General features: G+C 37.1%; 2 protein-coding genes across 2 annotated transcripts in view; both read left to right on the forward strand.

The window, feature by feature from the left end:
* The window catches only part of LOC122549929 (serine/threonine-protein phosphatase 6 regulatory ankyrin repeat subunit A-like), a 162,547-nt gene that overhangs the window by 70,101 nt on the left and 77,253 nt on the right, over positions 1 to 15,193 (forward strand). The window lies entirely within an intron of this gene.
* The window catches only part of LOC122550224 (serine/threonine-protein phosphatase 6 regulatory ankyrin repeat subunit A-like), a gene marked incomplete at its 5' end in the record, with an annotated part of 36,971 nt that continues 21,973 nt past the window's right edge, over positions 196 to 15,193 (forward strand). The window contains 8 exons of the mRNA XM_043690985.1: positions 196 to 231; positions 953 to 1,027; positions 2,222 to 2,423; positions 6,154 to 6,241; positions 8,374 to 8,488; positions 10,260 to 10,479; positions 12,846 to 12,933; positions 13,029 to 13,112. Of these exons, the coding sequence (XP_043546920.1) occupies positions 196 to 231; positions 953 to 1,027; positions 2,222 to 2,423; positions 6,154 to 6,241; positions 8,374 to 8,488; positions 10,260 to 10,479; positions 12,846 to 12,933; positions 13,029 to 13,112 (908 nt within the window). The remainder of the gene's footprint in view (positions 232 to 952; positions 1,028 to 2,221; positions 2,424 to 6,153; positions 6,242 to 8,373; positions 8,489 to 10,259; positions 10,480 to 12,845; positions 12,934 to 13,028; positions 13,113 to 15,193) is intronic.

Here is a 15,193-nt window from a genome sequence, read left to right on the forward strand (position 1 = left end):
CTGGCACCAAAGAGTGACAAGTGCCCAGAATTAAGCAATATATTTTTTATGCTGTGCATGCATGCATGCATTAAATATCTGCTCATGTAAAAATAAATTAAACCTGTGTTTCATTTTATTTTTAGATGTGTGTAGAATCAAAAGGATGCTTAAAACTTTTGAGCTTTTACCATTTAGTAAATTGGGTTTTTTCAACTTTTTCAGATTGCTAATGAAACTCCTCTTGATGTAGTAAGTTATTATTACATTCATTTCATATCTTGCATCCTAACTGTCATTTAATATCATAGCCTTTAATACATGGATGAGAGTTTGTGCTAAATATGTTTGTTTTGTATGTTTAAAACCCACTTAATTTCTCCCCTATTTAGTTACTATTTTAACTTTGAATATATGAGTCAGTTCAATCCTATATTTTTCGAGAATGAAGATACTTTAGTTACCTTACATACGATATCAAACAATGCAACATATATTTTACATCACTTTTCACGTTGTGTAAAAAAGATGCAATAGCATTGCTTCCAAAATGTCTGTTAAAGGATACAGTATCCTTTGATTTTTACATGTATAATTACAAATCTTAAAAGGGCGAAAAGACTTTAAAGTCACTCCCTTAAGTGCATCAGGTGACCATAATGAAAAGGTTGTGTGCTGACTTCCACATTGTTGACAAAGCAACTTGCTGGAGAAAGCAAAATATTAGATCTGCCTGAAAGTCAGGATTTCTTGATCCTAAATATTTATGAAATTATTCAATAGCCCTTAACAAAATCTATTGACATTAGTTTTGCCATCTCCCCTGAAGTTTATCCCATGAAGCTTTATATTAGCTCTGTACTGATACTTTCCTACCTAAGATTGAATATATACTGCCATGCTCAAGAACTTTTATCAGTTGTCTTTGTCCACATAATATTTATTTTCTAATGTATTTTATCTATTTTCTTAGTTGATGGAAACATCAGGTACGGACATGCTGAATGATTCTGATAACAAGGCACCCATCAGTCCTTTGCATTTGGCTGTGAGTATAAAATGTTTATACAAATGCTTTTGTAGAATATCTGTCTAAAGTATATCTGGATTATATACAAACATTTCAGTCAAATCACGAGTTTTTCATGTCCAGAAATGGATTGTAATTGTTGTACAATCTGGAATGTATTTAATCACCTATGTAACTGTTTTATTCTAGCCATAAAGCTAACCTGTTGAACATAATGTAATTTTATAAATTTTTTGAGAAAGCTTTTTCACATATTTTTGACTTATTGCAGCAGAAACTTTATGATGTTGAGTGGGGAATATGATTTTGTTTACCAATGTGGGATATAAATGAATTAATGTTATTTCTGCAAGTATAAATTCTGATACAGAACAGGAATGAGAAAATACATATTCAGCAAAAAGAAAGGATATGTTAGCATGAGACGTGAATACAGAACAATGGTGGATATATGGGCAAACAGGAAAGCATCTATTTCCCCTCCTCAAGACACAGGAACTAACCCTAATCAAAGAGGTCAAAGTGGCCTCTGGATGGAAATAGATGCTGATAGAAGAAAAGATATGCCTAATCAATAATCTACAATAGACTGACGTCAAACACCCTTATGGGAGTCAGAGATAAGAGTTTGTCACGGACAAGACAGGATAAACAGAAGTTGTGGGATAAGTCTTAAGGAAATGAGTGACGTAAGCGAAGCAGGGAACAGACAATGGAATAAGGAAAACATATGGGAAAAAACAGTATAAATTGCAAGGGTTTTTTGGGATATACTGTGCATTTTGTCATTGCCTTACCTGGTAATTAGACAAAGCACCCACCTATAGGTGTATAAATAAAACAACGCTGTTGTTCAGGTATTTGTCTCGGACTGAAATTATTAAAGTGAGTGAGCTTTTGTTTCTCACACCAACTACATTAAAACCACAAGCAATATACAAACCCGATTATAGTTTGTAATTCTAAATATAAGCTAATTTGCTGTTGATTTAAACAGTGCACAATTTGAGCTATGTCATTCTCTAAAGTGATTTTACTGATTTCCCATTGGAAGTGAATCTGAACTTTTGAACATTAAGGATTAATTTCTCCTGCAATATTTGGGAGTGCGGGTTTTGTCATATAATTTTACAATATTCAGTTTTACTTCTTTTAATGTTTATTCAAAATGCATTTTTTTGTGCTAAACAAACCTCTTTTCTACATTTTCAGGCTTACCATGGACACCACCAGGCACTGGAGGTACTGGTACAGTCTCTCCTAGATTTGGATGTGAGAAATAATAATGGTCGCACACCGTTGGATCTAGCAGCTTTCAAAGGACATGTAGAGTGTGTGGATGTATTAATCAATCAGGGAGCATCCATTCTTGTTAAAGATTTTGTGACTAAAAGAACCCCAATTCATGCTGCAGGTATGTGTAGATTTTGTTACAATATTGCACCAAATGAATTTAACCAAATTTTCATCATGTTTGTGCAAAATCTACATTAATGGTGTAATGTAGGAAGTTGCTGCAGCATGGGACTTAAGAATTGTAGCACAGCAAAGGCAGTTTGCATATACTGAATCCAACCATCTGGATCTGGTGTAAATATATGTGCTGTCTCCTTACCTTTTTACCATACAATCTCGTGAAGAAGTATAAGGCAAAATAATTGGCGGAAGGGTTAGAGAACTTGATATTAGCTTACAAAAACATCCAGAAAATTTCTCTATAATTCCCAAATGCAAATCATCAGCTGTGCCCACCCTTTAGCCCTCCTTATCCCAGATAGCTAACAACTTACGGTGAATACCTACCACTCAGGAACTTATGAGGTGCCTTTTAACAGAGGTGAAACGAATCCAGATGCTTTCAGAGTTGCTGAATTTCTCCAGCATTTTTGCTGGTTATATTTCCTTTCCTTTTCTGCTGAAATATTCTCATGTATGACTTTGTGACCTCCTCGATTTGTCTATTCCAGCACAGTTCAGGCTTGTCTCCCAAGTTCTAGCCTCTATAAGCTTAAGATAATCTAAAACTCTGCCCAGTATCCTAACTTGTGTCAAAACCCTACATCCATTAGACCTTGTATGCTGCCCGACCCTGGTATTTAGTTAACTTACCTCTTATCAATATATAGTTATTAAAACTGAAATGAGGGAAAATTTTTGGAATTCTCTAATCCCGGTGACTGTGGAAGCTCAGTCATTGAATGTGTTTGAGACAGAAGTGACAACTAATGATACTGAGGCAGTAGTGTGAAAAGTGGCCTTGAGTTAAATGGTCAGCTAAGGTCTAATTGAACAGCAGAGCAGGCTCAATGGGCTGAATAACTCATTCCTGTTCCTGTGTGCAAATGCCCAAGACAACAGCATCCCTTCAGGATGCAGTCCTTGAAGAATCCCATTAAACCCAGCCACTAAAACCAGACTTTGGTTGTTGGTGGCAATATTACCTATGCAACTTAGTCTCCGATTTGGTTCAACACTTGTGTGAAGTACCATGCAACATTATACTTCAGAAGTCTCTCTCTCTCTCTCACTCTGTCTCTGTCTCTCTATCTCTATTTCTATCTATCCCAAGCCCTCTCTCTCTAGCTCTCTATCTCGTTATCTCTTTCTATCCAGCTCGCTCTGGCTCTTGTTCATTCTGGCTGTTGCTCACTCTCCCACTTTGGCTTGTTGCTCATGCATGCTTCCTCCCAGTTCTGGTTATGACAACTGCAGTAAATTGCCTGTTGTTGCATTCAGCTTGTTTTAACTCACCATCAAAAATTCAAGGATGCATTTCAACAGGCAGGTCATGAAGATTTTGGGAGGTTCTAAATTGTTTTTGTAGCTGTGCATGAAGTGATGAAATCTTTAATGTTAGCAATGCAGAGCTAATTGGTAATATCACAACTTTCCTTATCCTAGGATCCCTACTGTGTGGAAACAGGCCATTCAGCCCATAAAGTCCACATCAACCCTCCAGAGAGGATCCCACCTAGACTTATCCCTCACCCTATCCCTGTAACCCTGCATTCCCCAAGGCTAATCTTTCTAGCTTACACATCCCTGGACATTATTGGCAAGTTAGCATGGCCAGTCCACCCAGTCTGCACATCTTTGGATTATGGAAAGAAGCGAAGCACCCGGAGGAAACTCGCACAGACACAGCGAGAACACGCAAGCTCCACACAGGCAGTCACCCAAGAGTGGAATCAAATCTGGGTCCCTGGCACTAAGGCAGCAGTGCCAGCCACTGAGCCACCTTGCCAAATGTGCCCTTGAATCTGCATCTGTTAGTGGAGCACAAAGATTAATTTAATTACCCACTATTACTTTCAACAGCGAAGGAACTTGATGGATGCATCAGAGATTCCATAGGCTTTTTTTAAGATTATGCCACTGAAGCAGTTTTCGTTTTGACATCAGAATGTTGCAGGGAAGTGGTTCATAAAACACAATCTCATTGATCCATGCAAATGACATGACATGACCAGAGGAAAATATGTATGAAAATTTGTGCTTTCATTTTTACATGACCCAGATCTTCCAGGGAATGGCAATTATTGTCAGGTTGACACTCTGCCTGAATGTTCCCCCTTGATACCGCTCTGCATTTCGTGCTTGGGCTTCCAAGCCTGGCTTTACTAACATCGTCAGAGCTCTAGTGTAGAATTGTGCCTTTTTTTTTAAACAACTTGAGCTGCAAGACAGTAAGTTTGAAGATCCAGTTTGAATGTTAGTGAAGGGGTGAGTTGATAAGGTAATAATTTGTAGGGGGATAAGTGAGATGGAGTGATAGATGGCTGGTGGCAAATTGAAATGCCCTCAATTTTCTCACAGGTCAGCATATCAAGACATTCTCAGAGACTCAGTGTGCATCTCTATTTATATGTCCTCTCTCCAATGATCTAAAGACAAGAAGATTTGGACTATAGTGAGCACATGGAAAAATAGTCACCTGATCCATGCTACTTTTTCATTTCAAGGTTTAAAAAGTTGTAAGCATACAAGTAAATGGGAGAAGTAAATAATTATTTCAAACTAATTTGCTGGTAGGTGCGAAGTGTAAAATAAGGGAAACTTCTCAGACTGGAAATATATATATATATATAAAGTGATTTTCAGCAGGCAGGTACTGCTCTTCATGCTCCTTCAGGGAGCAGTTTGAACTTTATTGAGAGAACAACATCTGTTGTTAAAGCCACTAAATTTGGAAGGATAGCAATTATAATGAGGATTGTGGAAAAGTTTCAACAGTTGTAGAACTAGCAAGAGTTTAGGCAAGAGGTGTAGATAATTGTGAGGAGAAAACCTTTTAAGCAATAAGAGGCAATGATTTGGAATTAATCTTTGCTATAAAATAAAACATTATTTTTTTGGAAAGAACTCAATCACAAAATTCACTTTTTTTTTTAAAACTGCTTCTAAAAATAGCAAATAAAGAAAAAGTTGTTCATTTCTGGAACTTACAGTTCAACAATCACAAATTTCAGTGGAACTCATTTATTTCAAGCCTAATGGTTGTACAATCTTCCTCAACCATTTTACCTTCTTTATCATAATTCGTAACTAGTCAGGCTCATCAATGACATTTTAACGGAGTATGGGATGGAATAGCAAGCGCTCTGCTACTTCAAACTTGGCAAACTACTTCCGGGGTCTGTATGTTAGCTTAACGTGCAGCCTTTTTAATACATCAGTAGTTACACCTAAATTAGCTATACATACACAGTTAAGATCTAATTTAAGATGCATTTTAATCTGATCGAATGAGTCAACATTAAGAGCATATTCTTTGCTAAAGCACACAATGTTTAAGAAATGTTTGAAATGATATAGAATCATAAAGAATTATGTAGATGAGTTATGTAGTGAATCCCTTAATACAAGTTCTCAGCCTGTGCCTTTCCCAGGACATGTTTTATGGTGATGCTATTGAAAATCCAGGCAATTTGTTGGACTGTTTATTTAATTATGAAAATGATGATTGCCCAATATTTGTCTTGAAAGTTATGGCGTAAGCTGGCTCAAGTCTGGATGTTGTCCAGACATTAAATTTCTTCATTTTCCAAGTTGTGAATGGAGTTGGACATTGCAGGATTTATTTTAATTGACAAAGATACAAGCTTTTCCTCATAAATTATTCCATTCACTTTATTTTTTTTAAGCAACAAATGGTCATTCAGAATGCCTGCGGCTCCTAATAGGTAATACTGACCTCTACACGGCAGTGGACATTCAAGATGGAAATGGACAGTGAGTAAAATATTTTAATGGAATTTCTACAGAAAAAATTGATACTTTTGTAATGTTTAAGGGGAAGTTTACTCTGGAAGTAAGGGGAAACAAATTATGTTTAATGTAAGCTGTTTTCTTCTTTATGACGATTGATTATATGTATTTTTAATGGCTCAGTTTACAAAATGGCCATATAGAAGCTGGGAGCAGGCCAACATTTATCTGCTCTTACTATAAATGTTCAGTAAGTTATTATTTGAAGCTACTAACTGCTTGAAGGAAATTTAATCAAGCAGCTTCATGTACTCCCTAGATATTTGAATTGATTAAATCATTGAGTACCTGAGCAATGCAGACTGCAACAAATCATGTCTGGTGGGGTGGAGGTTGGGAGATTTGAGAAGTGACCTTTGCCCCCAATGGCAATGTAGTTCAGTGATACCTGTTGGAAGTTAATGTGAATAAGTATTTGGAAATAATGCCACCTTTACTCCCAGCTGAACTGCAGCAAAGCATAACAGCTTGAGGAGGAATTACAGGGAGAACAGAAAATTTGTGCAGAGAAATGTAGGTTTGAAAGGAGGTAAGCAAACTGTAGAAAGTAGAACAGATGCAGATTTCCCCATGTTCTATGAAGTATGAACAACCTGTTACAGACTTGTAACTTGTTTCATTTACAAATGCTAGCTCAGTCGCATTTGTAAATGAAATATGCTTTCCCAACCCCTCATTGGCCCATGCAGTTAGTTTTTTAAAGGATTATTTCATGTGTTGTCTATTTAATTTATATAAATAGTTTCAATTCTGTAGAGACTAGTGACATCTTTTAAAATAAGGAACATAAAACCCAATTCTGACTTAGTGAAGCTACAAGATTCCTTTGTTTATTTCAATAAGTTTGACACACAAAAGTCAACAATACCATCTCTTTACTGTAATCATATTCTGCGTGTTAAAAGTGAATTAGTAAGCAATTTGTGATTGATTGATAGACTATAAATTGCACAGTTAATAGTACGACTAAAACCGATCTTGAAATTGGCTTATCAGACCAGTCTTTAGCATTAGTAATCGCAACAAGTCACAAAGTTCATCAAACTCTATTCTTCACGCAAGAAGTTTCAGCTCTTCTCCTCTGAGGAGCCAGCCAACAACGGGGCACAACAATCTGGGGTTCCTCAGTCAGGGTCGCATTCATTTTCAGAACCTGTTCAACTCCCTCTCAGTGGTGTAAATCCACCAGTGTTACTTTCAACAGAAACAGTTGCAGCAACTTATTCTTAGCTTCCTGTTACTATCTTCCCCAACTTGCTTGTGCTACACCAGTCAATTCATCAACTGCTATTGCTTGGCTGCTGCTACCCGTTATATCCTTCGAGCAGAGTTAGTTTTCCAGAAGTTCTAAATTTCAATCCTTAGTTGTGTTTTTGTGTCCTTTGAAAGTATAAGAGTTTCTTTTATTTCTGTATTTACCTATGGTGTTTTCCGTTTCAGTCAGATTCTGTTTTAGTTAGTGTGCTTCAAAAAAATACAAACTAAATTTAAAAACATGGATTCCTACACAAGAGCCGCTGCCAAGTAGGTTATTAATTGGACCACAGTTGTTCAAAAGAAGCAGTGACCATATGGTCTACTTTGACTGCATTTTTAGATATATTAGTGGAAATGTCTAAAGTTTAGTTGGCAGTTTAATGGTCAAAGAAAATTCTGCATATACTGACAATAGATTTACAACTCTCTCAGCAGCTTGCTATTAATGTAGAAAATGTTCAGACCAGTTCATAGCATTTTATAATCATAAATCATATTTAATGCTTATAAGTTGAGAGATATAGGATCGCAATAATGATGGCTACCTCTGAAGTAAAGTTATTGTAATAATTAAATCACATGATAAGCAGTGATGGATTCTATCTGTAGTACATTTTAATTACTCTATAAATTTGAAATTAAAAGAAAGTGTTTCCCCAGTGTCTATCACTCTCCGCAAATCCATATTTTATTTTCCTCTCCATTTTACTTTTTATTACTTATATCCATAATCCGATACATTGTGTTTAATTCTCTTATACTAAATATTTGCTTTAAAAATTGCTGGAACATGTAAATTTGTCATATATTTATAATTTGAATTGTTTTCTTTATTGTAGAACTCCTCTGATGCTCTCTGTTTTAAATGGACATACGGACTGTGTATGCTCACTTCTTAAGGGTGCAAATGTAGATGCCAAAGACAAATGGGGGAGAACTGCATTACACAGAGGGGTTAGTGGATTCTAATGGTCCTGCTTCTAATGTATTGTATGAAGAAATCTCAGGTGCCTTTGAAAGAGGCTAATGTTGCTGCCTAAAATTGAACTCCAGCCTCAGCAGCTCATGCATGGATTGCATTTTTCAGTCTCTGTTAGCTGCTGATCACAGAGCAGAGATAGAAATGATGAAGCAAGGATATAATAAATTTAATAACAGAAATTGATTCATTGTAACTGTATGCACAAAACTGATTTTAATAATTAGATTACTTACATAGATTAGATTACTTACAATGTGGAAACAGGCCCTTCGGCCCAACAAGTCCACACCGCCCCGCCGAAGCGCAACCCACCTATACCCCTACATTTACCCCTTACCTAACACTACGGGCAATTTAGCATGGCCAATTCACCTGACCTGCACATCTTTGGACTGTGGGAGGAAACCGGAGCACCTGGAGGAAACCCACGCAGACATGGGGAGAACGTGCAAACTCCACACAGTCAGTCGCCTGAGGCGGGAATTGAACCCGGGTCTCTGCCGCTGTGAGGCAGCAGTGCTAACCACTGTGCCACCGTGCCGCCTACATTCATAATATGTTATGAATATTTAAGGTGTATAAAGTCTAGAAATCTGGAAATATTCTTGTGGAAAAATGCACAATATATGACATGTAGATGTTTAAAAAGACACTGCATGGTTCTATCACTAAACAGAAATGTGCATGATTGTCCATATCACAGTTGAAAACCATCTGATGACATAGAACATATAACAGTACAGCACAGGAGCAGACTCTTCGGCCCACGATGTTGTGCTGAGCATGACGCCAAATTAAACTAGCATCCAAGGAGCAACGAAATCGACATTTTGGGCAAAAGCCCTTATGAAGTCGATTTTGCTGTTCCTTGGATGCTGCCTGAACTGCGGTGCTCTTCCAGCACCACTAATCCAGAATCTGGTTTCCAGCATTTGCAGTCATTGTTTTTACCTCGCCAAATTAAACTAATCTCTTCTACTTGCCCTTTGTCCACATCCCTCCATTCTTTGTATACTCATGTGCTTATGTAAAAGTTCCTTAAAACACCGCTGTGGTATCTGCCTCCAGTACCATCCCTGGTAGTGCGTTCCAGATGCCTACCACTCTGTTTAAAAAAAGACTTGCCCGTCACATCTCCTTAAAACTTAACCCCTTTCACCTTAAATGCATGCCCCCTAATATTAGACATTTCAGCTCGAGGAAAAAGATCTGACCATCAATGTAATCTGTGCATCTCAAAAGTTTATAGACTCCTATCATGTCCCCGCCACTCCAGTGGAAAAAGTCCAAGTTTTTCCTAGACTCTCCTTTATATCTCATATCCTCGAATTCGGACAGCATCCTGGTAAACCTTTTCTGCATCATTTCCAAAGCCGCCTCATCCTTACTGTAATATGGCGACAAAAATTGAATGTGTGGCCTATCTAAAGTCTTATAAAGACATCTGACTCTTGTCTGCCATATTGGCTGTAACCACCGAAGTAGCTCTTGGTTTATTCGCCTGTGCTTACTGAACTTAATGACAGTTCTTTAAAAAGAGTAAAAGTTCATTTGTTCACTTAGAAAAATGTAAACCTAAACAATCTTTTTAATGGTTTATCATTGAATTTACTATCAGCAAAGTAAATTTAATTATATAGCAACTATATACATTAGGCATGTAACTTACCATCTGATTCATAAGCAGCGTAATTGTATATTTTACAAAATTTGATTTGTTACTTTAAACATTTTGATTTGCAGGCAGTAACTGGTCACGAAGAGTGCGTGGAAGCTTTACTTCAACACAATGCTAACTTTTTAATTCGGGACTGCAAGGGCCGCACGTCCCTGCACTTGGCAGCTGCTTGCGGGCATGTAGGAGTACTTGGGGCATTGCTTCAAGCTGCATCCTCAATGGATATTGTTCCTACAGTTTCAGACAATCACGGTTACACACCTCTGCACTGGGCTTGTTATAATGGTAAATAAGGCAGTTCTACAATTAATTTCTTTATAGGAAATATATCCTTTTTGCGGCTTGCCCTTCTTTTTATTTGGAAATTACATTTTATGGAAGCTTTGTTTCTTTATATAAAATATACATTGTTAGTTTTTCTCTGCCACCTTATTTTCATCCATTATTTTCTAATAGTATCTGCACAATTATGATCATGGCTGATCCTTCAACTCAGTAGCCTATTCCCACATTTCCCCCATATCCTTTCATCACTTTAGCCCCAGATGCTATATCAAACAACTACTTAAAACCACAAAATGTGCTTGAGTGCTTTCAGTGGTAGCAAATTCCACAGGCTCATCATTGTCTGGATGAAGCCATGTTTCCTCATTTCAGTTATAAATGGTTTACCCTATATCCTTAGAATTTGACCTCTGGTTCTGGACTCCCCTGCCATTGGGAACATCCTTCCTGCATCTCCCTATCTAGTCCTGTTAGTATTTTATGGCTATCTATGAAATCGCCCTTCATTCTTCTGAACTATAGTGAATATAATCTTAACCAATTCAACCTCTCCTCATACATAAATCTCGCCATCCCAGGAATCGGTCTGGTAAACCTTTGCTACACTCACTCTGCAGAAAGAATGTCCCTTCTCAGATAGGGAAACCAAAATTGCACACAGTATTCCAGGTGTGGTTTCACCAATGGCCTGTGTAATTCCAGCAAATCACCCCGAAACATTCACTCAAATCCTCTCAGCATGAAGACAAATATGCCAGTTGTCTCCTTTACCACCTATGCACTTGAATGCTTACTCTCAACTACTGGTCTATAAGGACACCCAGACCTCATTGCAGAATTCTCCTCCATGATGTTTACAAACATTTTCCTCTCATTTTAAATATCTACACAAAATGGAGTAGTGCTCTCTTGTTAAAGGGATAGTACTTGAGTAATTGTATTTTCTAGGTGCTATCATGTGCACTTTTATAAACAAAAATGGCATATTAGAAATGGTTCAATGTCACATTTTCCACAAAGAGACACAAAAAATTGTTTAAACTTCTTAGTAAACCTATGTAGTCAAGAAGCTGTTACTTAAAAATTACAATTAAAACGGTCATTGAAATTTATCAAGAAACTAAATTGAGCATTATCAGTTTAAATGAGCATTTTCATGAGTGGTTCATTTCCCCACTGGAAAGTCCACATCACAAACAAAACCTTATCCAACCAACAAGCCATAGGAATAAGAGTAGGCCATTTGGGCCTTGAAGTCTGCTCTGTCATTCAATGAGATTGTAGCTGATCTGATAATCCTCAGCTACAGTTTCCTGCCTTTTGTCCATAATTATTGATTCCTGTACTTATTAAAACTCTGCCTGTCCAGCCTCGATAGAGCTCACTGGTTTAAAAAAAAATCCACTCATTGTCTCTCCTTCGAGAGAAAAGTTCCTCTTCCATTCTGTCTTAAATAAGCATCTCCTTATTCTGACATTATGCCCTCGATCCTGGACTCTCTGTCTACTCTGTCAAATCCCCTCATAATCTTAAATGGTTGAATAAGATGTTCTTCTAAACTTCAATGAGTACAAGCCTGAACTACTCCGCCTTTCCTCACAAGAAAATCCCCCCATGTCCGAAATTAATGTTCTTTGATCATTTATCATCCACATCAGCCATCAAATCATACCTCTATGTCTTAGAAAAATGAAATTTCTCCAAATAATTTTTATACAGGCACTTAGCTGTGTATCAAGAGATGCAGACTTGAGCATCTCATCTGCCTTTAGTTCACTAAATCCTCCACTAAATATTTGAACAACATTTAAATATCACTGAACCTAATTCTCTATTGTAAATCTAATCACTGTTCCAGGATCTTTATGGAGAACAATGATAATCTCAGATTCCTTTACTACCTGCCTCCTTTGGACTTCATGAAATCACATATAACAGATTTTGATTTTTCATTATAGAAGAAGTTTCCTCCTCCTCACAGAAGTTCGTTCTGCCCCAGCAAGGAGTTTAAATGATTATTTTAATGTTGGTGCTTAAAATTGATCTCTTGATTATCACTATATCTATAAAACCCAGTTAATTTTAATATTTTGTGGATATTTTGTCATTTCTTAAAAACTGTTATATCCCTTTGCACAATATTTTATTCCTCATCCTGCAGGAAATACACACAAAATAGTTGAACAACACATTTTCCCTCTTTTATTTGGCCATTGGATTCGCGAACATAAAACTAAAAATGGACTTGTAATTGCAATGTCTTGTGCCTAATACTTCCTTGAGAGACTACGACTGGAGTATTTCCATAAATTGAAACATGTGTAAAAGTACAAGGTGGTATAAAGAGCTTTCTTGTCTTTTGTCAGGTCACGATACCTGTGTAGAACTTCTGCTGGAACAGGAGGTTTTTCAAAAACTGGATGGTAACTCTTTTAATCCATTGCATTGTGCTGTGTAAGTTTTTTTATAATCACTATAATCTGAATTATTAGTAAGTGTCCAAATAAATGTATGTTTCATCTAGTACTGTTTTTTTTCTCTCCTTTCAGAATAAATGACAATGAAGGTTCAGCAGAAATGTTAATAGATGTTCTAGGTGCTAGTATTGTAAACTCTACAGATGGAAAAGGAAGGTAATGAAATTTGTTTTCATATTTAATCCCTGTATACCCCATTGAAAACAGAGTGAATCTTGGTGACTATTAAGTGTAACCAACCAATCTTCACTTTGATTCTCAAAGTTCTTGCACACAAAGATTCAGCAGAAAGAAGACAATGTTAGTGTTCTAAGGGGGTATGAAATGGTTGAAGAGGCTATGCCAATCCAAATTAGTGACATAATTCAATATCGTATGTAAAACTGTCTTTTACTTTGGTGTAAGAGTTATTGGTCAAGATTTTGAGGAGAACGTATTTAGAATGAATTAGTTTTTAAACCCAAACAGCCAAGCTTAACTTTAACCAATTTAAAAAATAATACATGCATGCAGCTCTCAAACAGCAAAGCAATTCCAATAACACTTTTTATAGTGGCCGTGAACAGTTCTATATTTCTTTCTGCAGCTAAACTTTTTAATGTCAGAATTTCATATCATAAATTTTTACAGATTCATAATTACGAATTTTGCCTTTATTCAGTTGGCAGCACTCTGATGCGTCAAAAGATTATATGCTTTAGCTCTGTACTGGAACTTGAGCAAATAAATTGACACTTCAAAGGAATATTGGATTGAACGAGTATTGTGTTTTAGGTATAGCACAGAAAGAGACCATTCATTCCATTGGGCATTTGCTGGCTTTTCGAAAACGTAGTGGTGCTTTGGCCTGTTTTCCATTTTTAATTGAAGTTCCTCATTCTCAAGAACCTATCCGATCCCTTTTTAAAATTATTCATGGAATCATGATTACCAATTTTTAAGATGGACTGTTCCAGATGGAAACAACTGAGTGGAAAACAATCTTCATCTCTCTTGGTTTTTGCAAAATTGTTTTAAATCTATGACTTGTGGTTAATGATGTACTCACCGGAGGGAATAGTTTTCTCCTAAAATATACCAATCCTCTAAATATTCAGGTGTGTAAGAATTTAGAACTGTTTCCCTTAAAGCAGAGATTCCTTATCCTTGATTACAACATGATAATCCTTCTGTATACCCTTTCTAATGCCTTTACATCTTCTGAAATGTAATGCTCAGAATTGTCCATGGTACTCCAATTGAAGCCTAACTAATAATTCATAAGTTTTAGAATGATCTCTTTATTTTCATGATCTATTCTTCAGTCTACCAGACCATAAGACATAGGAGTAGAAGTAAGGCCATTCGGCCCATCGAGTCCACTCCGCCATTCAATCATGGCTGATGGGCATTTCAACTCCACTTACCCGCATTCTCCCCGTAGCCCTTAATTCCTTGTGACATCAAGAATTTATCAATCTATATAACTGATGTGAATACTACAAAAATAACAATGTGCAGAATAAACTCATCTGTATTCATTGAACATATACACGGATACGTATCATAAATTTAAAATGCACATTGTGCCCACAATGTTGGTTTAATGAAATAAACCTTTGATATAATGTGTACTATGATGATACCTTGAACCAAACATATGTAATTTGGGCACAGTACAAGTTAAAAATGAGCCATGGGTATAACAGCACGAGTGCATGTGTAAACTACTTTTTAAAATATATTCGTTCATGTGATGTGAATGTCACTGTATAGAGCAGCATTTGTTGTCCAACCCTGAATTCCCTCGAGGAAATGTTGGTGAGCTGCCTCTTGAACTGCTGCAGTGCTTGATGAGTAGGGGCAGCCACTGTGCTGTTAGGAATGGAAATCTGGGACTTTGATCCATTGATACAGAAGGAATGCCGATATATTTCTAAATCAGGAGAGTGTATGGCTTGGAGGGAAATTTGCAGATGGTTGAGTTCCCATGCTTTCTATGATTACTTATAGTGTGGAAACAGGCCCTTCGGCCCAACAAGTCCACACCGACCCGCTGAAGCGCACTTACCCAGACCCATTCCCCTACATTTACCCCTGCACCTAACTACGGGCAATTTAACATGGCCAATTCGCCTGACCCGTATATCTTTGGACTGTGGGAGGAAACCAGAGCACCCGGAGAAAACCCATGCAGACATGGGGAGAATGTGCAAACTCCACACAGTCAGTCGCCTGAGGCGGGAATTGAACTCTGG

Source organism: Chiloscyllium plagiosum, chromosome 5 (assembly GCF_004010195.1).
Source record: "Chiloscyllium plagiosum isolate BGI_BamShark_2017 chromosome 5, ASM401019v2, whole genome shotgun sequence".
NCBI classification, from domain to species: Eukaryota; Metazoa; Chordata; class Chondrichthyes; order Orectolobiformes; family Hemiscylliidae; genus Chiloscyllium; species Chiloscyllium plagiosum.